Source organism: Echeneis naucrates, chromosome 2 (genome assembly GCF_900963305.1).
Source record: "Echeneis naucrates chromosome 2, fEcheNa1.1, whole genome shotgun sequence".
NCBI lineage: Eukaryota > Metazoa > Chordata > Actinopteri > Carangiformes > Echeneidae > Echeneis > Echeneis naucrates.
The window spans coordinates 17849132-17875029 of NC_042512.1; the positions used below are offsets into that span (position 1 = coordinate 17849132).

The 25898-nt window shown below is 44.8% G+C and overlaps 3 protein-coding genes across 6 annotated transcripts in view; 1 reads left to right on the plus strand and 2 right to left on the minus strand.

Annotated features, from left to right (window-relative positions):
• Positions 1 to 439: 439 nt before the first annotated feature.
• On the minus strand, positions 440 to 6326 carry cdadc1 (cytidine and dCMP deaminase domain containing 1). 2 transcript variants are annotated; one of them, XM_029522910.1, is made up of 12 exons: positions 6190 to 6326; positions 4746 to 4950; positions 4452 to 4552; positions 4205 to 4382; positions 3624 to 3930; positions 2984 to 3190; positions 2767 to 2879; positions 2272 to 2321; positions 2011 to 2180; positions 1734 to 1923; positions 1429 to 1477; positions 440 to 1338 (listed from the first exon to the last, which is right to left on the minus strand). In XM_029522910.1, exons 2-12 carry the CDS (start codon positions 4819 to 4821, stop codon positions 1241 to 1243), a joined length of 1539 nt encoding a protein of 512 aa, XP_029378770.1. In that variant the 5' UTR covers positions 4822 to 4950; positions 6190 to 6326; the 3' UTR covers positions 440 to 1240. The 2 variants fall into 2 exon arrangements, with proteins under 2 accessions (XP_029378770.1, XP_029378762.1); XM_029522902.1 differs by having other exon boundaries at positions 4205 to 4552.
• Positions 6327 to 6836: 510 nt separating this feature from the next.
• Positions 6837 to 12184, minus strand: rcbtb1 (regulator of chromosome condensation (RCC1) and BTB (POZ) domain containing protein 1). 3 transcript variants are annotated; one of them, XM_029522873.1, is made up of 14 exons: positions 12111 to 12163; positions 11977 to 12006; positions 10956 to 11244; positions 10579 to 10729; positions 10171 to 10337; positions 9402 to 9560; positions 9194 to 9301; positions 8917 to 9059; positions 8649 to 8712; positions 8354 to 8480; positions 8109 to 8235; positions 7640 to 7791; positions 7403 to 7533; positions 6837 to 6998 (listed from the first exon to the last, which is right to left on the minus strand). In XM_029522873.1, the coding sequence occupies exons 2-14, from the start codon at positions 11991 to 11993 to the stop codon at positions 6858 to 6860; spliced, it is 1776 nt and encodes a 591-aa protein (XP_029378733.1). In that variant the 5' UTR covers positions 11994 to 12006; positions 12111 to 12163; the 3' UTR covers positions 6837 to 6857. The 3 variants fall into 3 exon arrangements, with proteins under 3 accessions (XP_029378733.1, XP_029378741.1, XP_029378749.1); XM_029522881.1 differs by lacking the exon at positions 11977 to 12006 and having other exon boundaries at positions 12111 to 12184; XM_029522889.1 differs by lacking the exon at positions 11977 to 12006 and having other exon boundaries at positions 10956 to 11282; positions 12111 to 12184.
• Positions 12185 to 16944: 4760 nt separating this feature from the next.
• The window catches only part of LOC115052575 (fibroblast growth factor 14-like), a 31355-nt gene continuing 22401 nt past the window's right edge, over positions 16945 to 25898 (plus strand). Inside the window, exon 1 of the mRNA XM_029516761.1 lies at positions 16945 to 17270. Coding sequence (XP_029372621.1) covers positions 16967 to 17270 — 304 coding nt within the window. The 5' untranslated portion in view covers positions 16945 to 16966. The remainder of the gene's footprint in view (positions 17271 to 25898) is intronic.

A 25898-nucleotide genomic window follows, 5' to 3' on the forward strand; every position in this document is an offset into this window, starting at 1 on the left:
ACCCTCCCTTCCCAAAGCAGCCAACTTGTTTTCCACATCGATGCTACTGTTCCACATCTGCAGCAAAATAAAAGTTCAGGAATGCAACAGTTTCGTGTCTGCTCATTTGTAACGTTTGTAACACACAAGCTGTCCAAGAACTTCACTTTCAGCGTTTCCCTTTAAAAGTGAATGCTGAAGGGTTTTTTTCCCCCCAGGATCATGTTGGTTTTTTCTATAGCCCAAACACCTAAACTACAAAATCTCTATAAATGGTAACAGAGCGGTTCCACAGATTTCATCAACATAAGTTTCACTGTGTTGCCAGTGAGCTTTAAACTAAATCCCATAGCTCATAAATCTCCTTATTCCTTTCACCACGAGGATGTGGCTTCCTCTTTAGTATTTCTACACTTGATATAAAAATCTCTGATTCTTTGAAGCCTGAATCTCATGGAAATCCCACTTAAATAGTAGTGTTATTCATCCCATAAATTTTCAAAGCAGTCGTCCAACAAAAAACACATTTCCAAAATGACACATCTGCAGGAGTACCAGCCATATTATCCAGTAAACACACACACAAAGTACAACCGCTTCAACACACACCTTGTGCAATTTAAATATCCTTTTCACCACAGTGCACAGGAAATCTTCAGAGCCCTTCACCTTCTCCACGTTGCACACTTTTGCTAAAATTGTATTAAAATGTATTAAAAAAGGAAAAACATCACATTGGCATAAGTGATGAGACCCTGAAGATACAGGGAAGTTTTCACATTTGTAAATGTGTAAATAAAGCTGTTTTCACTTGGTTATAATGATAAAGGTTGCAAACTGTGGAGTGACTGCAGTCTGAGGGGTCTCTGAAAGCTCTCAATATAAAGAGTGATCTCATTTCTTCCCAGATTTCCTCCATTCAAAAAGTGCTTGTACATTATTTACCTCGTCCATCCCAGATCCATCCGTTTTGTGTTCCTTTCCAGTTCCTTCCCTCACACTGCACCAACAGTCCACCTATAAGGCAGCACCCAGTCGTTCGAAGGTCACACTGTTGCTGGAAATTGTACTTCATCTGAGCATTTTGTAAAACATGAACACGCAGCAGCTGATCACAGTGCAGGATTAAATGACAAACTTGTCACAGAAAATGAGGCGCAGCAGATGACAAACACTGATGATAGCTGTAAAATATCTAATCTGAAGCACGAGTCTACTCAGGTATCCAGCAGTCAATCAGTCCATCAGTCCGGGGGGATGCTCAGCTGATGGACGGGGAGTCCTGGGATCTGGTGCACAGCTTCTTGTTGCTGTGACTCTCCTGCTCAGACTGTCTGCTGTGCTTCCCAACGTAACCATCTGCAGCGCAACAAGAAATACAAGGCCATTTGTAGAATGTTTAATTTCCAAATCAGTAACTCTGTAAAACAGAAAAAGATAATGACTTACTGACAACATGAGGAGAGGACACTGAGCAAAGTGAAGGGCTCCTCTGCCACTGTGAAGACACAACAAGTCAGGGTGTTATCTCTTTCCTTCTAAATATTCACCAGCATCCCTCCAAGTGACTGAGTCAGAGAGTCGGGACGAACAGAATAAATTAGCATATATAATCCATCACTACAGATTCTCTCACTATCATTTCAGAAGCTTTGACCTTAAAACCAATGGTGCTTAATCCCTCACATGTATATTCCATTTAAATCAGCATACAACAACAAAGAGGGTTATAAAGGCTCCTTCTCTGCACTCACTATGAACTTGTTGACGCCCTTCAGGCTGCTGAACCTCAGGTAGGAGATGTCTCCCTTGTCTTTGTCCCTGTCCTGGTCTGAAGTGTAGATGTGTGTGACGCCCGCTCCGATGATCAGAGGGACGCACTCATCACACGGACATTTCGTCACAAACAGCATGGTGGGCTCCCCTGGCTTGAACTCTCGGGTCCTGAAGGCAGCAGGAAGAAAATTGCCTGTTTAGAGGGAGCTGTCACAGATATTTGGTTGATCATTGTGTACGTGGACACGGTGCGACCTGAATGTGAGTGCGTTCTGCTCTGCGTGGACAATGAATCTGTATTTGCGTCTCTGCCTGTCCTCTTGCTTGGCGTCCATCTGCGGGTACTCGGCGTACTGCGAGCCTGCTGGGTAAGCATTGTAACCACAACCCACCAGGTACAGACGTCCTGTTCCATCACAGCCGGCCTTCGAGGAAAAACGGGTTAAAAACCTTACTTTTGAAAAGTTGAACCAGACTGATGCGACTCTCACAAGCAAGCAAGAAAGAAGAGCTCACCGACAGGCCTCTGGCCCAGATAACAGCACCCACACCCACTTTAGGGTCCTCTGAAATGAAGAGGACAGTTTTCCGTGAAAGAGGCTGATGATGATGAACAATGTTTAAAATGGCTGTGACCTGTCTTGAGAAAATAGTCCAGCAGACATGGACCTGGCACTCTTTCAAATCAGAGTACTTGAGACTGGCTGCCTAACTCCTGACACACAAATATGTTGGTTTACTTTATGTGTCTCGTTAAGTGGGAAAGTCTGTCAAGGGTATATTTAAAAAAAATGTAGCTCAGGCACTTCTCTGAGAGATCCTGAAAGATCAGACAACCTGAAAAGTACATTTTTCTTTCATGTGTCTGAAACAGCTTTCCATCTCCACCTGTGCTGTTGAAAACCTGACTGATTTGCAACTCTCTTGTTATCTTAACACAAGTTCCACAGTTGCTGATTATGTTTCTTATCATTCAGCCTGACTTGAAAGTGTGACAAAGAGCACCCAGACCTGTTCTGAAGGCCAGCAGTCTGGCTTGGATGATGCAGTGACGAGCGACTTCTTGGGATACCCCCTCTTGAAGAGGAGGCGGCAGTGATGGCTTGGAAGCTGGACACTGTTCCCTGTGTCACAAAAACAACACAATCAACACAACACAACACAACAAATAACAGCCCGGGATGACTGACGTCCACGAACATGAAGAGTCATGATCAGAATTTCTAACCGGTAGAAACCGTGGCATTGCAGCGGGACGCCGGCAGCCACCGCAGCTAGAACCTCCACCAGCTGCCTCATGTTTTCTCTCAGGTTTGAGAAGTACGGCTCCACACAGAAGTTCTCCAGACCCATTCGTCTCAAAATGTCCCGGTGCTGCTGAGACGTCCCGACCAGGAAGTGCTGGGAGAAATCCTTCAAGTGTTTCCTTCTTTGGCTGGAATGAAGGAAGAAATCCTCCCATTTATAGGCAGCACAGACAAAACAGCATGCAGATTGTTGACTGTTGTATTTATTTTTCCAGATTTTACTTTTGGCCTCCAGCTGTTTTAGTCTGATTTATTTCCATCAGCAGTGTCTATATATTGTCTAACTGCCAAAATCCAGATGGACAACTGTTAAAAATGGTGATATGCTCAATTTGATTCTGTATTGCTGTAAAATCACAAACTTAAACTTTACAAGCAGCTTTTGGTGCTTTGCTCTTCCAGATATTTGATAAGTCTGACTTTGGCAATCAAACATTCACCCTTAGATTTCAGTGTCAAGCACCAATGATTAAAAAAAAAAAACAAAAACCAAGCATCACTTGGGTCTTGGTCTTTTTTCTGTCTTAGCGCTGTGTCAGGAAAGGCAGGAATGCAGGGCACCTGCTGTAGAGAGCCTCTGAGTTCAGCCCTGGGTCGTCATCCATCACTCTCTCCATGAAATCGCACTCCATGGAAGTCTGTCCGATGAACTGTGCCAAGCCGGGTGCCAGCGGCTGCAGCAGCACGCAGATGTGAGGGCGGCTGTTTGACTTTAGCTTCTCTGTCGCCACGGCGTCCAGCGCAGCGTCCTCCGTGATGCCGTCAGGCGGACTGTGGAAGCCGGCGGTGTTGGAATGACTTGTAGTGCTGAATGTCTGCATGCTGACTTCAGGATCCCCAGGCCAGAAGGAGATCTGACCGACTCCGGCTGGAGAACACACAACAGCAACGTCGCTCTTTATTTTAGTTTCACTGCTCATCAAAGTCTGATAAAAGTCAGGATAACTGGAAAACCATCACTGCAGTGTCTGACATAATGAAATCAAAACCTTTGGGCAGAGATTTTACTTTGCTCTTTTTAAATTAAACAGATTAAACAAAAAATATCCATTGAATTATTTAACAACGTTGTTTCTCGGATTTCCCTAAAGAGTTGTGTGTATTTGTATAAGTGTAGAATGTTGCGTTAGGATAGCCGTCACCATTGATGATCATCTTGAGGCAGGTGGCGCAGGGTCTCCTTGAGAAGTACAGCTGACAGTCAGCCAAACAGGGGCCATGTTGGATGATGGCGGCCTGTCCCGCGTGGAGCTCAGCCCCCGAACAGTGAAGGCCCATCACCTTCCCGTCCCGTACCACCACCAGGCCCATCCTCCGGATCTGGCAGAACGGTTTGTAAGTCACGTTGTGTACATGTGAAAGGTGATGGAACTCATTGCTGTCACCAACCTGACCCTGGTCCTCCTCTTCAGCCGGCTCCTGCGGGAACAGCTCCATCCACAAACTGAGTAAGGTGAACAGATTGACCTTTGATAACCTGGGGCCATGACCTGGAGTCCAGAGAGAACACACATCAGTGACTGCACAGCCATCCTGTCCAACACTGGCGAACAGAAACCTGGTCCTGGTCCAGTCTAATAACAGCCAGAGCTGAGAAAACCTTTTAGTCTCCTTCGTCTTGATGACTAACGCTTTTTATGTATGGAAATATTACACAACCCCAACAGACACGTCGGTGCAAACCTTGGGTCTTGCTGTCGGTCTGGGTCCCGCTCTCTCTGGTCTCTGGACCTGGTCCGGACCGGACCGTCCCGTCCATTCAAGCTGTCCAACACGGCCTCAAACCGGACGAGGACGGCTCTCAAAATATGAACGGCTTAGGCAAGAAACGGTCGCCCGCCATTGTCGTCTTCTGCGTGATGACGCATCTACCGACTTCCGCCTGTCCCTTTCAAAATAAAAGCAGCAGGGTAGAAGATCAGTGTAAAAGTTCGCTGCTTAGAAAATTTATTGACTCGATGAATTTAAGTCTTCGGCAAGTTTTGTGTTTTTCTACCACTTAATTTTATCTGTCAAAGCGATGTCCATCTCTTATTTGAAAGTATCTCAGCAAACGTCATTAACTTTCCACCGATATCAGCACATTAAAAATAGTAAAATAATAAACAATACGTTTCAGATAAGTTTTGAAAATAAGCCCAGAAAAAAACTAAACTAAACAGTGAAATAAGAAGACCAACCCTAACCCTTTCAACTAGACTGTCTTGAATTAATTCCTAACAAATCCATTCAAAAATACCAAGAAATATCTACACAGTAACAGTAAACGTGTGAGATAACTTTAATACATTGAGGGGGAAAGAAAAAACAACTGAAAACATATTATCCCTTAGCTGAATATAAAAACAAAGTCAAATAACATGTCAGATATGGATCGGCAAAAGGACAATAATGTAAATCCCAACAATGTAACATTGCGGTGAATTTTATACATGACTTAAATAAATGAGTTGCATTTTTAAAAAAAAGTCTAGTAAAGCATAACAAAAATATATTTCTTATTACAGTAAGCAAAATAATCTCATTTTTTTCCAGTTTGCTTTCCATTTCATATAAAAAGAAACCTACTCCGTCAAGCAGAAACCAAGCCTTGATCTTTGTGCTTTAATTACATGTTCAAACAAATCAAAAGTGATTTCTCAAGCATGTAAGTGCATGAAGAAACTGAAACTTAGTCTGCAGTCAGCTCTCCTGGTCTTACCTCGTCACCTACCCACACGTCACCCTGAGTCATCCAGCCATAAAGTAGAGAGCAGAAATTCAACACAAACAAAAATGACCTAGTTCATATTACTTTAACGTGCAGTGTCATCGCAAGTTCATTCCAGTGCATCTCCCAAAAAAAAAAAAAAAAAAGCAATTGATTGCATGAATCTATAGTGTTACAGTGCCTCAAATATTTACTGTTCTTTTTGTTTTATTTGTAGTGGAAAACACTTTGTTTTATAATGCTCTCGTCCACAGAATTATACGAGTTAAACTTGTTTTACTGAATAGGAATATAGGAAATGCAGTTCAACGTGCCACAACAAAAACTGACGTCAGGCAGAATGAACTTATGACAGAAAACAGACTTCAATATAGATTAAATTAATAAATTCAATGGTACTGAGCTTCCAAAACTTACAGAAAAGCAATTGAGAAAAAGGTCCAGTAACAACGTCCAGCGGGATCTGAAGCAGCTCTGTGTTGATGCCTCTGAATGGGACTCAACTTTTCTCTGTCAACCCACCTGCTAGAAAGAATGAAGCTCAATTCACAAGCAGACATATCTAATGGGGAGTGTTGCCTGCAAGTGAAATATACAGAAATGGAAAGTATACGTAACTCAGAGATGTGTTTTAATACAGTGGTAATTTTGCCCTGGCCAGTGTAAGTCAGTCATCTAAGCTCCGAAAAGAAAACCAGCATTTCCTGTCACACTGTTCTTTCAGCTAGTTTCTATTTGCCTTAAGTCTTTGGTCGTCAACATTAACTTTTCCACTTTTGCACTGGCTGTGAAAAAGAAGCAAAAATTCAAGTATATACAGCATGTAAATAATACACTCCAGTTTGACAGAAAAGGCTCCACAGGAATTGGCCAAAGTGCTGATTTCAGATCCGTGGATAGCGCAGCCAAAACTCCAGTAGCTCACAAATGATGCCGCCAATGTGCCTCCGGGAAATAAGCAAATCAAATGGATCATTGATTTTCTTTCAGGAATGTGATCAGAACTGAAATTATCCATACTGCTGCTACAGCCACATCCACTCTGTCACAATATAATTTACACTTTAAACAAGTCAGAGTACCGCTCAGTTCTTGAAGGCTCCACAGCGGCTCGCTCTGCTGATGAACTCCTTGAGCATTGCTCCATCCACCTGCCAGAACGCACCAGTCTGAGTCACCTGAGTCAGATGGTTGACACAAAACCTGAAACAAAACTCTTCCAGGTCCTGGAAAGAGACACATAATGAGAATAGATCAGAACATACAAAATATTAGATAATGTAATGTGGAGAACAGAATGGAAAAGACCAAAGTGACTCGATCCCTGTGGAGGATACAATGCAGCAGCAGCAGCACAGTGTTGGAGTCATTTCTAGAATAAAGCTGAGTGTAATATTGTTTGTGTAGTTCACTGTGTGTACACTGGGTGTCCCCTTATTCTTTGGTCAACATAAAGCAGTTGCAAAAAAAGGCACTTGTTGTCTACACTACAGCTTGTTGACTGTAGTGTTCTCAAATCACATCTGACATTCAGAGTCTGGGTCCGTTAAGAGTAAGACAATAAGATGACCCATTATTGCTGGCTGCTATGATGAAAGGGTACAATACGCACAGAAACTGGACATTATACCTCCGCATCGTATCGAATGGCAGCAGACAGCAGGGTGAAGGCATTTTCGACAGTGATTCCTCTCTTGATGATCTGCTGACACAAACGTTTCAGACGGTTTTCGCAGTAGGAGGTGGCCAGGTCCAACAGGCCTGCAGGCAACACACAAACACACACAGATGCAGCAGAAACGCAACTCTCAACTGATTTGATGCAACTGAGAAAACATAATATTTGAAAGACGTTTTGAATGCAAACCAATGGCATCCTCAGGAGGGAGGTCAACAGTGTCAGTGTAGAGAAACTGCAGGAAGGATCTGTAGACCGGGTAAGAGAACTGGCCGATCTCTATCACCTCCTGCTGATCCTCCGTCCACTGGGAGCGGAACATCGATCGGAAATGCTCACACCTGTTTGCAACACAAGACTTTAATACTTTATACAAGAGCTACATGTCGATAAATTACCTCTTCCGGGCCGGGTAGGTTTTCCACACATGCCCATTTATTTGTCAGCAGGAGAGTGCTGCTTTTGTGAAGCGATGGACCTTCTGCACAAGAACTGGGTCATGTACTGGAAAAAAATGTTTTTCCTCTGAAGTCTAGAGCACCTAATTTTACACTGGCCTCTGGTGAGGACGTCTATTATTTCAGGCCGTCGTGTCTATTCACCTGTCCATGGCAAAAGCAATGCAGTAATAACAACATATTCATGAACACACACCAACCTGATCTTCAGTACAGCTTTGTGAACATGAATGCATTTGCCGTCAACACTGAATTTAAGGTCAGCTGTTTCTGGACTGTCAAACTCTTTCCTCAGAGCCTCAGCAACAGTCAGGAAGTCATCATGCTCTGGAATAAATCAGAACACAGTGTGCATGTATTACTTTCTTTAAATAAACCGAATTTCCTTTTACAGTGTTCACAACAAAATCCTCCAGAGTCCGAGCACCCTCTCTCTCTCTCTCACCCATTGACATGAGCCTCCACATGACAGAGGGTGTGGCGAAGCAGGCAAAGACGTCGTCAGTGTTGGTGAAATGAGTGAGGAGAGGCAGGACAATGGACTGACCGCGACACTGACCCCACATATACACCTGGAGGACACACAGTCATCAACAGCACAAACATCAAAAACAACAATCATCACAGTTTACAGTCTATATAATTCAAACTGTTACCCATGCCAAATAAATAAAAAAAGAAATAAATCACAAGAAGTACCTCCATTCAACCATTTTAAACAAGATTAACTGCATGCATACCTGCCCACTTTGTGTCTTGGCTGCTGAGGTATGTGTTGAATGGCAAGCAGCGACCTCCACAATCCTTTTAAATAAGACATGGCTTAGTGTTAAAACACTGACCAAAAAACTGTTTTGACTGTGGCAGGATTCGGTCTTTGTTTACGAAGGGAGAGACGATTTCCTTTGGTTCAAAGAAAACTACTTAAGACCAAGAGCAGAGGGAGGAAATTAGGGCAGGAAACAGGAAGGCGGAGTTTGAACAGGATGGGAGAAGCATCTCCTGTACCTCTCTTTGTCAGACATGATTTGTACTGGGCTGAGTTGGTTGGTTTTGTTGCCGGTTCCCAGCTGACCGTAGGTGTTTGCTCCCCATGCATACAGCAGCCCTTCATCTGTCAGAGCCAGGCAGTGGCTGTAGCCCGATACGATCTGGAGAGCAGAGAATGGTTTATCAGCCAAGCACACTATCAGGCAGGGCTTGTTAGCAACCTTGAGAAAATAATGAGTGAGACATACTGAGAGACAGACACACAACACCAGTCAGCAATGAGTTGTTTTATTACCTGTTGAATACACATCCCTTGGAGTCCAGTGAGCCGACAAGGCGTCAGCTGGTTTCCATTGTTCCCAACACCCAACTGTCCATTACCATTGTAGCCCCAGCCATAAACCTGGATCAACGGAAATCAGAAAAATCACAATCAACTCACTATATACGATGTTTGGATTTCTCACACAGGTCTTGAAGGCTTCATGTGACGCCATCTTCACCTCTCCGTTGTCAACCAGAGTCATGGAGGAAGTCTGTCCACAGGTGATGCCTACTGCGTTCTTGCCCTGCAGACAGCCGGTGACCTTCCTGGGGTAGGGCTGGTTGGCTGTGGAGCCAGAACCAATCTGGCCACAGTTATTATAACCCCATGCAAAGACCTGGAGGGGCAAGTGTAATAGCATCATGAAAAATAAGTCGCAAAGTACCACAGTAAAGAAAACACACACGTTCAACCAAACGCATCTTGGACCACCATCATCATTCAAAAACCTGATCAAGCAAGCGTGTGTATAGCACAACAATCAGAACAGTTCATGCAACACTGTGAAATGTGCTCGAGTAAGTAAGCCTTCCCTGCCCGCTGCCCCAACACATAGACACACACTTTAATTAGCCTTAATGCCTGAGGGTTACAAATAAGCTGCTTAGTCTGACACTATATGGACAGGAGGCGGCAACGGTAAAGCTTTCAAGTGACCGTCAAAAACTAAACAGGAAACAAACTGGTATATGTATTCTATGCTGTTCCCATTTTAGGATAAATCAATATTGAGAGAGTTTAATATTTCATACAAATTGTCAAGACATTAAAGTGTTGACTGACAGCAACACCTGCTGTGATATGTTGTTATCAGAGCCTTTCTCCTTCCAAATCATTAATTCCTCATGGAGGATTAGTCTGGGCATGTAAATGAGACAGTCAAAGCTCAAATGAGTGAAATCAGTAAAACAACAATGAAACGACAGAGTGATGTAAATGGCCCTGACCTCTCCATCCTGAGTGAGAGCCATGGAGTGATGTGAGCCACACGCCACCTCTTTCACCTTCTTGTTCTGCAGGTTGGCAGTGACCAGCACCGGGCACAGCCCCTGGTTGGTCGAGCCATTCCCTAACTGACTGTAGCCATTGTGCCCCCAAGCAAACATCTGCCCGTCTGCCATGAAACAACACAAAGATAAACCAGCCAGTTGAGATCAGAGGAGGAATTGTTCATTTGGATGTTTTTTGACAATCGCTAATCCCACTTACTTCAACAGCCTCTGATGAATACATAAACTCAGCTTCCATTTTCATGCTCAGCGTCTCTTACAAGCTGCATTTAATGGCTTTTGACTACAATGGAGAAATGTATTCAACTTAATGCATTTATAGAGCTAGCATGAGAATTAACGTACCCTCAGTAGCCAATAGGACGTGAGGTCCGCTGCCATAGCTGAGGCTGATGACCTTCTTTCCTCTTAGGAAGTCGAGTTTCTTTGGTACGATGGTGCTGAGGCTGTCCCCTGTACCAAGGCAGCCACTGCAGTTCACTCCGATCACAAATACCTGAGAAATAATCACAACAACACACAGACCTCTTTAAATAAAGGAGGAGACGGCAGCAAAGATGAAAAGTGTTCGAACATTGAGCACCACAGTAATCACCACAACGCACAACACAAACACACAAGCAAATCGGGTTTATTTAGCAGTTTTTAAATAAAGAAGAATATCTTCATGCGGACAGACGACAACTTAATGAGACAAAACATGCTGATGACAAACTTTTCACCTCATTTCCATGTGTGATGTAGATGGCTTCATTAGCAGACGTTCCAAAGACGCAGGCCTGTCGGAGCATGGCCAGTTCCTCAGCGCTCAGCAGAGCAAACAGAGGCCACTTACTGACGTCCACCATGGCTACGGCAAAACTCTGCCTTCCTTTTCGGGGCGGGGGAGTCAGGGGTGACGGGGGAGACAGGGGAGGAATAGGAGGGGGACGACGAGGAGAAGGCTGGACTTGAGGAAGATTTGATGTCGATGGAGGTGGCGTGCAAGGAGCAGAATCATCCCTGCTGACACTTCAGACGGGACAAGATGAGAGGTAGCTGTGAATAAACTGTACAGGAAAGGACTCTCTTGTCAGTGTGAAATGTGTTTTAAATCTTCCTTTCAGACAAAAACATTTTGATGAGCTGCCAAAACTTAATTCATCAGTAACAGTCAGATGAACATATAAAAACTCAAGAATTACATGCAAGAATGCTCTTGTTCTTAACCTGGAACCAACAGGTGAAATCCTGGTCCAGGTTTAGACCGGCTTGTGGCAATAAAGCACATCATGCAGTTAAAGCAGCACAAGTGATCTATGACAGCAAAGCTCTTTAATATTTTAGTCAAATTCGAGTTTTCTTCTTAAATAATTAAGAATGTTAAGTGTCTTTGCAAAGCCAAATACGCCAATTAGATAAACATTATGAACACAGAGGTAATATTCATTCCTGTGATTTCATAAAGCAATGAAAGCTATAGCAATATAGACTGGAGGCAAATTTTTTTTTATTTGTTGTTATGATTAGAATAAAACCAAATCATTAAAGTTGTTTATGTTGGACTCAGAGCTAATTAAGCTAATGAAGCTAGCTAAAACCTATCAGAGCTTTAAAAAACTGGACTGTCTGATCCGGGACTCCTTTGAAAGAGTCAGATTTTAGAACCGGGGCTCCTTCAGCCAGAGACCAGGTCTGAGCTGAAGGACCTGAAGCGGATCGAGGTAAATGGAGAAGCTAGCAGCGACCCGAAGCGCTTCGTACCTAAAACATCGCTCCATGACGCGAAGCCGACTGAGAAAAAGAGACACACAGTGACAACATTTATTCACGACATCTCTACAAAAACACACACAACAAACTCCACTTGGACACAAAACAGCAGGCGCCTGACTCACCCGACTGGATTTATTTTCACGGCAACAAAGAAGATCCGGATCGAGCTGCACCGACTGTGGAGGACTACTTCTTCTTCTTCTTCTGTTTTTTTCCTTTTCTTCTTCGGCTGCGCATTTCCAGCACACCAGCCAGCTGTTGCCGACCTCCGGTCAGCGGTGTAACTACAAATCCAGAACATTTCGTGTTTTGGGGGAATAAAAGATGTTGAATTTGCCTTCTAGTCTGTTAAATGCTGTAGACAATTATCCTTTTAGGTGGATTTAATTTATAATCATTCAACAAAAAAGTATTTAGCTTATAAAAGAGGGAGGACCCGTCTCAGTATTTAGATGTGCTCATCTCACTTGCTGGGTCCTTTGACCCATATAAAGTAAGAAGACATCAGTTTTAAATGCATTATTATTATTATTATTATTATTATTATTATTATTATTATTATTATTATTATTATTATATGTATGACTTGCTTATGTGTCCCAGAATAAGAAACAGGAATATTTGAATTTCAGTTTCAGATATTCACTGTCCCATCAACTAAAACCATTAAATATTAATACCACATTTTGAAAAAAGAATTTGCATTTGTTGATTCTTGTGGCACAACTATTTGTGGTTATCACTGATGGCCTGCAGGTGGAGTACTACCACATGCTTGACTGTTTGGATGTGCTGCATCAGTTTGGATGCTCTTTTAAATTCCACTAATTATTTTCTGGCTTCAGGGTTTCAACAATAGTTCTGTTTAGTTTGCATGATTTAAGGCTCAGCATTAGACTGGTTATCGTGGTAATTTAAAAACTGTGGACTGTTGGAAATGATCTAAAAATTAACTTCTCATTCTATTGACACTGGACTTTGATTGATCGTCAGTGGCAGCTTTTCTGCTGTTAAGATGAGGTAAACATGCTGAGTCAAAGCTTTCACTTAATATCCTGCAACAGCCAGAGAGGAAAGAGAGATCAATCACAATCAAGACTGAAAATATTTCAGTTTTTCTTGGGTTGATGTGTCTCAAAGAAATTAGTTCTTTTTCTGGTTTTTGTAAACTACAAAAAGTTTTCATATCATAATGGACTGAATGTGACTCATTTACGGTCATTTGCACTTTTGGTTCCAAAGCTCTCCAGCAGCATTTCTCCTGCAGTCTACTCTGTGGCTTTGCAGGAGGTTACATGATATTCCCTGGTTGCAAACCATGTTGCGCTTTACTCTTGGCACTTCAGCCAACAGATCGATCCATCAGCCAGCTTAATGCTAACCCACTTCTCAACAGCCTGGTGTCTGCTACACAGCGGTACAAGCACTCAGTCTACAAATCTGCCACTCAGGAGCATGTGCTGTCCAACAGTCAATGGAAGTCTCCTTTGCATCTCACATAAATCACAATGATTTAACACAGCATTGATTAAACCCAAAGACAGCTTTTAAAAAGTTTCATATTGAGCCTAAGAGGCAGTTCTCCTTCAATTAAGGTGTACTGCCTCATCTGCCTCATCTTTCTTTGGACCGTCTAAAAAAAACATCACAGCCATTTGAATTCAGCACCATCTAAAAATGATGGCATTGTACTTTTTTACTGCTGGGTGATGACGGTGTGAATGTAGAGCACAGTTAAGACATCAGCAAGGCTCTCACCTCTGAGTCATTTTTAGTTTCCATTGGGGTCCCGCTGCAGTGCAGAGCCCAGGAGAAACTTAATCTCAGGTTTCATTTCAAAAGGAGCAGAGGTCAAACTCTGTGTTTTAACAGGCTCTGAGTGTTGCAGCTGAAAAACCGCAACCAGGTGGACATAAGTGGAGAAGCGGAGAAGCTTTGGACTCTTTTAGGTTGAAATGATCACTCAGTGCAGGAATTAAAAATCATATTCTTCTGGTCCATTTCCACTCCTTCTTTTTCCAACGACACGATTTACTCAGGCTGATAAAACGCACACACTACGCACATATACTCGGCTACATGCAGCTGCGGCTGTTTGTTCACTGAGCTGAAGCAGCTCTCTGTGCTCACAGATGATATTTTGCCCCTTGATGACAGCAATTCCATTCTGCGGCCTTGAGCTCTTCAAAACAGTACATGTCGTGAATGGACTGTGAAAAAAATAAATAAATAAAGAGCTAGCCGTCAGTCACGCTGCAGTAATGACTATGTGTGGGTGTTTTTCTTTTGTGTGTGTGGTCTTTGTTGGAATCCAAATGTCACAATCAAGTTGTGCTGGAGATATGGCTATTTGTGAGGGTCATTATTCTGGAGTGATTTGCCAACACTGCAATGCATAAGAGTGAGATTTGTTCCTGGAAGTTCAGCGTTTGTCTGTAACTGTCGATTTGTGCCACTGCAGGATTTCACTTTATTTGAGTGTAAGCCTGACAATTTTGAGAAAAACATTCAAGAGTCTGTATTTTCAGCTTAAAATCTCATAAAACGGTTGGTTGCTTGTGCTTTTTGACAGCACACCATAATAACGGAAACAATAATACAGGTCATTAAAAATAACAACACTGCTCTGAAATAAGACATTTCTGTTCAGTGAACAGCTGCTTCGAGTTCCTGAGCTTCCACCTTCATTTGTGACAGTTCAGAAAGAGCATTTTATCATCTTGAAAGCATCAAAGGCACTTTGTACATTAAAGACTTTTCTTTAAAGTAATCCTGTTTTTGCTTTGGGTTTGCAAACACACTGATTCAAAGGGAAATTAACCACTGGCCTCACTTCGGGAATGGATGTCAAGCCTTTCTAGGTGTAATGATGCTCTTGCTGTGTGTAATAAATTTTTTTTTCTGTCTCATGCAGAACACTGAAGTATTTCTCTCTGCGTAATGCGACTTTAAAGATTTAGCTCTGTAGTTTTGTTTGGTGGAGAATGACAGCGACACTGTTGTTGTGGGCCACAGAGCTGACATGCCTGTCGATAGGCTCATTAAGCTGCACACTGATAAGGTTGTGTGTGTTGTGTGTTGTGTGACTTTGAGCAGCTGTTCTGGATTGAGCTCCGGCCTGAATCCACTGCAGCATTTTCACTGTCAAGCAGAAAGAGACAGTTTGAATCTGAGTCCACCTCTTTATCCTGATCTTCATCCTACACAGCCCACACTGGATTTTATTTTATTTTTTAGGATACAGAGAAAAAAACAAAACTCTTTCCCTTTGACCACACATGCAGCCCATGCAACAGGTGTGTGTGTGTGTGTGTGTGTGTGCACCGAAGACGATGGGACAGGCATCAAACAGGATTTTCCAGCAGCATGAACCAACAACATGACACCGCAGCTGTGTGATGGTCCAGTGGCCGTAATCAGCATATCAGTGACGCCATCTCTCCTGCCGTTTATGGTTCATATCCAGTCAGTCCACATCCTGACGGAGTGGGAACCACATGTCTACGTAACCCCAAACAGCTGCTGACTGGATGGGCTGCATCAAGCTGCACGGTAAAACCGGACCCTGCTTTTTCTTCAGAATAAAAGCTGAACTCAAGGCACATTACATTTCCAAGAAGGAAAGGAGGCTGCAGCTCTAAGATGGTGGAGAGATAGTTTGGAAATAAACAAAGACCTGATTTGAGGGAAGGTGGAAGTGCCCTGGATGCCATGGCTGCCATTGATCACTCCGATATACGTATGAGCAGCTTTTTGAAAGTTTGCTCTATATTCTGGTCCTTTATAGTGGATTTCTCTCCTCGGGCTGTTAGTGACACGCAGAATAAAGACCTCTATTAATCCTAAAGGCTGCAGTGAGGGAGGCATCAGGCGGAATCTGCTCACAAGCGTGCGCAAAACTTCAATGAGCGTTCACGTGTTTTATTTTGAAGGGGCGGAGCGGAAAGTGCTCTTTCTCTCGCTGCTCGGACTTCGCCGCCGCTCCGGTATAGATAGTCAGCGCACCTCCTCGCACCCCACCGGCCGTCGGTCGTCTCCAGCAGCAGCAGCAGCAGCAGCAGCAGCGGCGGCGGCGGCGGCGTCGGCGCAAAGAGGACCAGGAGCCGGACCAGGTCTTTGTCCTGCGGAGCGCCGGTCCTGCTGCTTCTCCTCATCAGCAAGGTGAGGAAGAGGAGGAAGGGAGGGAGGGAAGACAGACCGACCGACAGACAGACAGGCAGGCAGACAGACAGGATCCTGGCGCACTGGAGCTTACGGGTTATTGAGAAGTGGAGGCCGAAACGCGGATGAAATATTCATCAGGACTTTTGGACGGAGCGGGACGGAGCAGAGATCCCCTGCAGTGATTCACCTGCCCGGTCCGGCTGGAGGAGGATTCAGCATCCAGCCTGTGTGTGTGTGTGTGTGTGTGTGTGTGTGTGTTTGGAAAGGAGCCCCCCTGCTGCAGTACTTGCCTGCTGTGTGGGTACAGGGATGCCACCGACCTGCTGACGGACACCGGGTATCCGCACTCCTCCTCCTCCTCCCCCCCCCCCCCGGACGGACGGACACACCGACCCCCCCTGCCATCCCCACTAATATGCAATGGTTTTTTGTGCAGAAGCCGACAGCTGCCGCGTACCGCCGACTTCACGCTAGCGCCGCCGCATGCCTGTCCGCCGCTGCCGCTCCTCTCCCCGCGCCGCGCGGCAGACGACGACACCTGAAGAGGAGCGCACGCGGGGTTTCCGCGCCGCGGCGGCCCGGCGGCAGCGGCAGCAGCAGCAGCAGCAGCAGCAGCAGCAGCAGCAGCAGCGACCCCCCCTCCGCCGCCGCTGAGGACCTCCGGCCGCGGGGGCAGCCGGAGGCGGACACCGCTGCGGTCGCTCTTTTCCTGCCGCACGGGGACGACGTCGAGGCGGAGTACGTGCGGCTGCTGGTCTCCGGGCTCGCGGAGGAACCGGGCGACGAGCCGGGCTTCCTGCTCCTATTCCTGTCTATGGTGCAGATCGGGGGGGGCAAGCACCGCCGAACTGAGCCCAACAGCTGGCCGGCTCTGCTGGCATGCAAACAGGGGGGCGGATCAGCCCCCATGCGGTGGGTGAATTTTAGGCTGCCGCATCCGGAGCGCCTCTCGTCCCCCACCTCCTCTTCCTCCTCCTCCTCCTCCTCCTCCTCCTCCTCCTCCTCCTCCGTCTCGGCCAAATCCATGCGGTTTATTTGGAACAACATTTTCAGCAAAGGATCGCATATGCTGCAGTGTCTTTGTGGCAGGAGCCTCAAGAAAAACAAGAACCCAACTGGTGAGTTTGTTGTATGTGTGTGTCTCCTGTCTCTGCGTGTGCGTGCGTGCGTGCGTGCGAGGTGATGGAGAAAGACTTTATTGCGTGTCTCAGCTTGTGAACGCGCGCATGTGTGTGTGTGTGCGCGTCCTGAGACTGCACTGCTCCACTGCTTGCTGGTGTTTCTCTGCAAACGCAGCTGTGCAGCAAGTGAGTGCACTCCGGGGGGGGGGGGGGGGCAGAAGGAGAGGAGGGAGGGGTGATAACTTATTAGCACAGGTAGACTACACTGACAGTGCGCGTGGAAAAAAAGCGTGCGTGACAGAGATGCTGCAGAAAACCAAGTCTAATGCAGCATGCAGACCCGTTCAGGCTCCACTAACCTGCATGATTAAACAGCACATGGCCTTATTTAGACTTCCACCGTGGAGGGAGGAGTGAACACCAAGCTCAGCGCTTCGGACTGACACTGTGACCCTTCTGTCGCCAGGCCCCGGCCTCCTGAGTGCAGGGAATTCGTCATTTCCACTCTCCAACAGGTCATTTCATTCTTTCCATCGTGCTCTCCGAACGGCACAGGACATGTTCAGATTTGCTCAGAGTGTTGAGCGGACTGAACAGTTTGCTGTTGTGGGCGAGGGCAGGCCAGGGGGCTGACACTGGCGCTGTAACAGGAAGTGGGTGTTGTTGACGCTGTCGGAATATTAACATCAGAGTTGGCCTTCATATCCTCCACATTCATCTGCACGAGACGGCGAAAGCAGGCGACAAATCCATAGTCCATAAATCATTCAAAATTTTGCTCCATCACAAGTTGCCAACTCAGTTTTTGGCTTTTTAATTGAAAATCTTTTTGGTGTTTAATCACTCGGAGCTCGGTTGCATTGTGATGGTTATTACTCGTTACTATTTGACATTTAATTAGCTTGACATTTCGGAAAAAAAAAAAAAAATGACTTAGCTTTTAATCTGACATGGAGTTTGTGCAAACTTTAACAAACTGAGACAGCAAAAGTTTGCTGTCAGATGAAACCTTTCGGAGATGTAAGTGTGCACTCATTCAGAAAAACATCATTATTCAACGACGCAACTGAAAAGTTGAGCTTTTCACATCGATGCCATTTGAACCAGGACAGCTCCTGCAGTCAGAATCAGCATCATTTTTCACTCAACAAAGTTCAGCTCAGCTCACAAACTGCAAATGATGCACAACAAGCACAACAGGTCCACAGTAAACAGCACACACAGAGCGTCAACACACATAAGTGGTGGAGTAAACATTCGGCACTGAGAGGAAAAGTGGATATTCTGACAGCGTGACGAGGTCAGAGACATTAATGCTGTATCTACTCTTTGTCCCTGAATGCTAAACAATCACTTTCTATCCCTGCTGTTTACAAAGCTGCCGGTTCGGAGCTCCTGCGTTTTAAGGACAGCATCGACAGCACATTTATAACATTCACGTCAATCTGCCGTCCCCTTTCCGATCAAATGTTTCACATATTTTATTAGCTTTATTCTGTGCAGAGGTCACTTCTGTGCCGAAGTCATGCTGGTTATTACGTCTCTCTTGGAGAGCATCACATTGTATTTTCCTGATCAGGGATATTTTCTCAGACTTCAGTGACAAAGAGCGAGCCAACATATAAACTGTTTCGAAAAGGCTGGCGGGTCTTTCCTCGGGAATAAATTCGTGTCTTATCGACAAATGTTTCCTTCGTGTCATCAACAGGTAATCTGCTGGAAAACACAGCACCAGAAAGAGTAAAGATTAAACAAACCAAATAAAATCACTGACGAATGAGCCGCTGTTCCAACTGCGACATTTCACTACCTGTTCCTAAGGTTCACACGACCGGTTGTGTGTCCTCTGGGCTTTGCTGTTTCTGCTGTCTCTCTTTGCTCATTTGGATTGAGCAGGAACTCTCATATTAGGTGAAAGCTCTTCATAAAACAACCTGAACTCAAACTTAGACTTTGTTTTCTGGTGTTTCAGCTGAGAGCTATGGTCTTCCTCAGCAGGCGGAGCTGCCTCAGTTGACATGAAATAAAAAAGTATCTCAGAATGATCTGAGCTCAGATATGTTGTTATATTTTGATGAGCTCCTCAGTAACAGCAGCACACACTGAACACAATGTTTGAGAGAAAGTTTAGTCCCAACACGCATCCAGCAGATTCATAGCAGCCAGCGCCATTTATCTGTCACTTCCTCCCTAAAACACAGACACTTGCTCGTGTTGCTCTGTGAAATATGGAGAGATGGCTGGAGAGTTTCGCTGAGTCAGCACTTGTTGGTCATTTAGCGACGTCCGAGGGGAATGTGCATCGGTTTGTATGATGATTGACTGAGAACAAAGCTCAAGTTTCGGTTTCTTTTTGTCCAAAATAACTCGATTCAAAGCCTGAAGCTCCACCGGTCGTTCAGAAGAACACTCAGGAAGTGATTTTCACAACATGCATCAGGTCAGGCCCCAACGTCGGGCAGCTCCTTCCTGTGTGAACGGACTTCCAGAGTAAATGGGAATCCGTATCATTCATTTTTAAAAAAGGAACAAGGCACAATGTTACTCAATGGCTTGTGTCCCGTGTGGCGTGACCCAGATAGAGACTTTCACCTTTTATAGCACACACAGGTATGTGCACCCACGCACAGCCACTCACCTCCTCTGGAGAGTTGCCATTAAGCCATCGTACTTTATATTTTATTTAAACACTGGGGTTGGTGCCAACTCAGATCTGTCTCTAAATGAACGCCGCCCGCCCCCTCACACACACAGACACTTATTTCAATACACGGTGTCTCTATTCCATTTCAGTTTCAACCCTCAACACTTAAGAGCCATGTTCTCAAAAATCATACCTGTGGAAATAGTTGTGTAGAATATTTCATATTTCTCCTGAAGCTTGCAACGAAGTGCGTGTCTGTTGTGCGCTGTGAGGGCATCTAAAGATGATGAGTTGACAGAACAGTGAGAGTCACAGTGACGTGTGTCCTCTAAGGTCACATGGAGGATTTTGGTGCAGTACTTTAATATACTCCTTTACTGTGGATAGATGTGTGTGTGTGTGTGTGTGTGAGTGTGAATTAGCTCATGGCCTCGCCGTCCAAACATACTGAGTCTGCAGAAAGACTTTATGACTTTGCTGCTCTGATCTGCTTTTCCCTGAACTCATCACGTACGTCATTCTTCACACACGCACACACACAAACTGTCAACTCATCACACCCTCGACACATCCAGTTCCGTCACATGTCGCTTCGTATAACCGCACAAACTACGATGTTGGCGAAAACACACAAAACTTAAATGAACTTTGCAGACAAAAGTGAAAGAAATGATGCAACATTTTTTTTATTTTATTTTTTTTTATATTTAACATGAAGTTAAACTATCTGCTGTTGAAGACTGACTGCCTGAGAGGTCGGAGCTGCTGAAATTCTATCAAACTGACGCAATGAGCAAAAGAGTAGAGGATGGAAAATGTGTCCGTGTGTGTGTCTGGGGAGGCACGGGTGCGTTTGGCCCTCGCTCCAGGTTTCTGTCAAGAGAGTCGGTGCTGAGTGTTATTTTTCCAAGTGCACTGAAAAAGCAGGAGGGCATCAAAGACTCCACCGAGGAGGGTTTTCACCGACTGAATGATAAGAAGCGGAGGAACACTTAACAACAACTCAGCCCCTCTCTCCGGCGCCGCTGCATAAAAAAGTGTTTCATTGGCGAAGGCGGAAACACAAAATACACATTCACTGTTTCAGAATGCAACTTTCAGATTCAACTGCTAAACAAGTGGGGCTGATTGGTGGGAAACCTGAGCAGCTCCTCACTTCTCTTCCTTCACACCTGCTCTCTCTTTCTCCGCTCTCAGCCTCTCTCCTCCTCCTTTGTTCTGCCTCTCACTCACACACACTTGAGCTGACTTTTAATCTTCACATGTCTGTGTTCACCTTTCACTCTGTGACAGCCCGCCATGATATAATCGCCCTATCTGTCCCACAGTGTGTGTGTGTGTGTGTGTGTGTGTGTGTGTGTGTCCATGTCTGAGGACACACACTGAGGGGATACTGTAAAAAGTCTGTTTTCTAAGGTGTTCGCCGAGCTGGAGCTCACAGGTGTGTGTCAGTCATGGACTTTGAAATGATACTAAAGGTAGCAGAGAGGAGAATAAAGGCGGCTTTGGGCAAAGCTGAACCAGGTAAGAAGCTCTTTACACTGGAAATATCTCTCCTGAGAGAGCACGAGAGAGAAAGAGAGACGAGATGTAAACTTTTAACTCTGAAGAGCTTCAGTAAAACTATTCAACATGTGACAACGTCTTCTGTGGAGACGCACAAATATACACAATTTGTTGCCAGCTGTGACAGTCACGATGTAAACTGAGTCACTGGATAGCTGAAAATCAGTCTGCCTTTTATTTGCACGGTTACGTTAGAGCAGATGTGAAGTTTTCACAGAGGCTTTTAGGTAATTCATGAACGGTGAACAGAAACTGTTTCTGGTTCCATCAGCTTCACTGCAGAAAAAGTTTTGGATTTGAACACTGTGTGACTGAAATGATGATCTGGTGTAATCCCAGTCAGGGTTTAGGATTTTTTTGAGACTGAGTGGATCTAAAACACACATGAACTGAGGTGCCCTCTGTGGTGGTTGATAGCTCAGGTGTCATGCTGTAGTGTGTGTGTGTGCAATGTGTGTGTGGACAGACGAGGTCACAATGCTTATCCATTGCTGCTTTCCAAGAAAACTCATTTATTCCTCTTGCTCATCTTATCTCAGACACAGGCATGTTTTCGTTTTTCCGTTCGAGCCTAAGACACAAAACTTTCATCTACGGGGTCGTCAGAACTCTCAACATCTAATCACTACGCTTCATTTATCGCTCTAAGTCAGAAATGAGAATAACTGTGATGGTGCCAAACACCCCCAGGAATGCAAATGCCATCCTACACTGAAGACAACAGCCAAACAAATACCATCAATTAAAAAAAAAAATAATAATAATTGTTAAGAAACTAACAAAGTTAGAAACTAAATTTGGTGAAATGAGAAAATTAGCTTCAACTTCATGTCTGTTTGTTCAGTGACTGAATTCTGACAGATGTTAGCACTGTCTGCCGACTTTAAGTCATGGACACAGATGGAGAAAGCTCACAGTATTATTCAGTCACAGGCTGTGTTAGATCCTCTAACGGACACGCACACATGCACAGACTCGTTTTAATGCAGGAAAGACTGAAGGAAAGGGGACACCTTTGCTGCATCACCTCAAATAAATAAGTTAAAAATCATAATCACAAAGATCGATGTTCAACAATCAACCACCTGCTTGTTCCTCCATTCTCCTCCAAACAACTGCGAGCTTCTGTCTGCAGAGAGCTGTGATGAATAACACCAGTTTCTGTAGCACAATAGCTGAAATTACCCATTTTATTACTCAAATTGGGGGCTGCTTCGAGCTGAGGAGAAAAACAAGCTTAAGCTCTAACCATTGTGAGCTCGACTGTGGGTGGCACGGAAAACATCCTCTTTTGTTGAGTCTGGAATGCTTGACAAAGTTTTATCTCTCGTCAGATTATCTGCCCACGCTCTCTATTCCAGTTACCCAGAAACTAATTTTACATTTTATTCAGTCAGCCAGAGGCTTTTGAAGGCACTCTGAAGAACTGCTGCTCAGAAAAAAAATAAATAAATCACACATCCGTCATCATCGGCAACAAGCCAAGCTCTGGAAAACACGGACCAGATAGTTGATCTGTAAGTTCCACAGAGACCAGCTGGTTCTTCTGATGTGATGACTCATTACAGCAGAGTAAATGAATTAGTATTGACAGATGCATCAGATTTCTCCGACACTGGTCCAATCTGCGCTGTGCTGCATGTGTAGCCCTGACCTTCTCATGCACAACGTGCACTTAAGTGTCTGCACTTCATTATCCCGCACAGCGCTGCTCACCACATCCATCTTATGACTCAGCAATATCGACAAGAGTTTGTGTTTCGGTCACAACCTGGCCCAGGGGATGCAACAGGAAGAGAGTCTACTGTGTGAGAGGTGTGGTTGGAGTGTGAGCTGAAGTGTGCAGAAACAAATGTGAACGGCTGCAGGGAGGGAGGCTGAGCTGGTGACCACAGCTCTCCTGAACCAACACACTCAGTGTTTGTGTGCCGGGTGGTAGACTGAAAAAAAAAAAAAGACACTTGTTGCCAACAGAGACTGCAGCTGTCATCAGGATTCAGCTCCAGCTCAAACACTGAACAGGACGACGTACACGTAAAGTGGAGAAGATGAAGAGGTTCCGTGGCAGACTGCGCGATTCATACGTGGAGAAATTTATTTCATCAGGATGTGCTTTTGCTACGCTGCTTCAAATGAATAATGCATTTTCTCATCCATTCTGCTCATTTCTCAGCCCTGTTCATCAAACCCCAGGTCTAAGGCTCTGACTCTCAGCCTCCGCCTAACATAGCCCCCCTCCCCTCCTTCTACCGCTCCACCCACTCCCCTTCTTCCTCTGTAGTTCTGACTTTTTTGGGGAAAGATCTGGAGCGCTTATGTAACCACCGTGACGCAGAGGTCTTCCATTTTCAGCTGTTATCATTTTGTGGAGAAAATTGGCTCTGACGACTTGAGCCTCCTGCTGTAGCTGCTCTGTGACCTCTGACATCTGGGCAAATCCAAAATAGCACACTATAACTTTATTTGCTACACTTTTAACACAACTCTCGGGATTCATCATACAATTAGATAATACATATGGTTTTGTGCTTTCACCTCAGTGAAGATGTGTGACATATTTACTCTGAATTAACTGCTACTTCAACAGGCAGCGTGACTGAATGACAGAGTTCGAGCCGATTGCTTTACAGCTCCTAAAGGGGGAAAAGGCATGACTGACAGGAATTGACTTTCACTGTTATGACTTCACACTTCAAAGAGCCAACAACACTGGATATATTGGAAGCGCACTTCCTGCGGGGAATATCCCCTTGAAACGTCCCCGACGCTAACGACAGGGAGCTTTTAAAAGGAAGATCAATAGTAATATGGGGACGTGTTTAGAGAGAAACAGTCCAGGTCCTGCTGCTGCGTGGAGTCCCGAGTTATTTGTTTTTAGACTTTGCTTGACTGTCGTTTGAGCTTTCCTACTTTGTTGACATGCTGCTTGTTGAGTTTTAGTGAATAAGACAAGCCACTTTTTGTATTTTACGCAGCTATAAGGCAACCAAAGTAAGGGACAGTTAAATTATACCATAATTTAAGTCGGTGTGATGTCTCACGTATTGAGTAGTTGTTCTCTCTTTCAAGATAACTTGACTCTTCATTGTAAATTCTGTAAAAAGCTTTGCTAAACGAAACTGTCAGCCCAGTGTTGTGTTGATGGGACTCTTTGGTTACAATTACGTTTCTTGTCCTCTGTTTTCTATCACAATATTCTTGCTGAGTGTGAAAGTATCAATTCAAACAAATAACACCTCAAACCTATCTAGGATTTCCATTTAGATGCTGCAGGCGGAAAAAGCGACTCCCTCCACATCTGTATTGAGGCATGAAACGTAGTCTGGTTGCTAGGTTACATGCTCCAGCTCATCTAGGTGTCAACTCAACCTGGTTCTCCCATTTTAGAAAGTTATGTGTGATAATGAAGCTCTTTCAGCCGTGATAGCTGTGTTAGTTTTCTGACACACAGTTCTTCACCGATCTTTGTGCCGTGAGCACAAGAGGGAAGAAGAAGAAAATTTGGGATGGAAAAGGAAAAGGTGTTAGAGAGAGAAAGGAGGGGAGGGGGGATTGAAAACACCAGAGACTGCAGATGAGATGGAAGGAGTGGGGGGGGGGGGGGATGAATAATTTAGTCCCTCCTTTCCATCTCTCTCTCTCCCTGCTGTTACAAAGAGAGCAGAGCATGGGGTCTCTTCAGCTTTCTTTACCTTCAAAGTAAAGTATTCATCAGAAGATTCACTGAATCAACCAATCAATCACTCCTCAGGACAGAAATCATCCGACAACGGATTCATGTCTGCCTCCGGGAAGGAGTTTATGAATTAAAATCATTAGTCCTGAAATCACCTCCTCAGCAGGAGGGCTCATCTGCAGCCTGAGCTTACGTTCGCTCGACGTGTCGATACAAGCAGAGAAAATTGAACTGTGTTGTTTTTCCTGAAGTTTAATCGCCTGATTAGACCGGGGGGGTGTGTGTGTGTGTGTGTGTGTGTGTGTGTGTTTGTGTTGTGTCATCCTCTCTGCATTCAGCAGGTGTCTCTCACTCCTATCGGAGACCCACCTGCGTCACTAATCACTCGTTACCTTGGTAACAGGGAACTTCCCTGTGTGTGTGTGTGTGTGAGAGAATTATGACTCATCCTGCTCAGCTAACGCTGGCTATCCTCACACTCCGTCTGGGGAACACCCACCCACATCTCTTCCTCCTCCTCCTCCTCTCACTGCATTTCTCCGTCATCCCCGTCTCCCCCAAATTTCTTCTCTTTAACGCTGCAAACATTTATATCAACATGTCATGTTTACCTGTTGCTTCCTTTGGTTGCAACAGACACAATCAGAGCTGTCAGAGCACCGACACTGAGCAGACAAAGATGAGAGCGCCACCTACTGAGACACTTTATCACTGAAGGGAATTGATCCGGATCTGATCT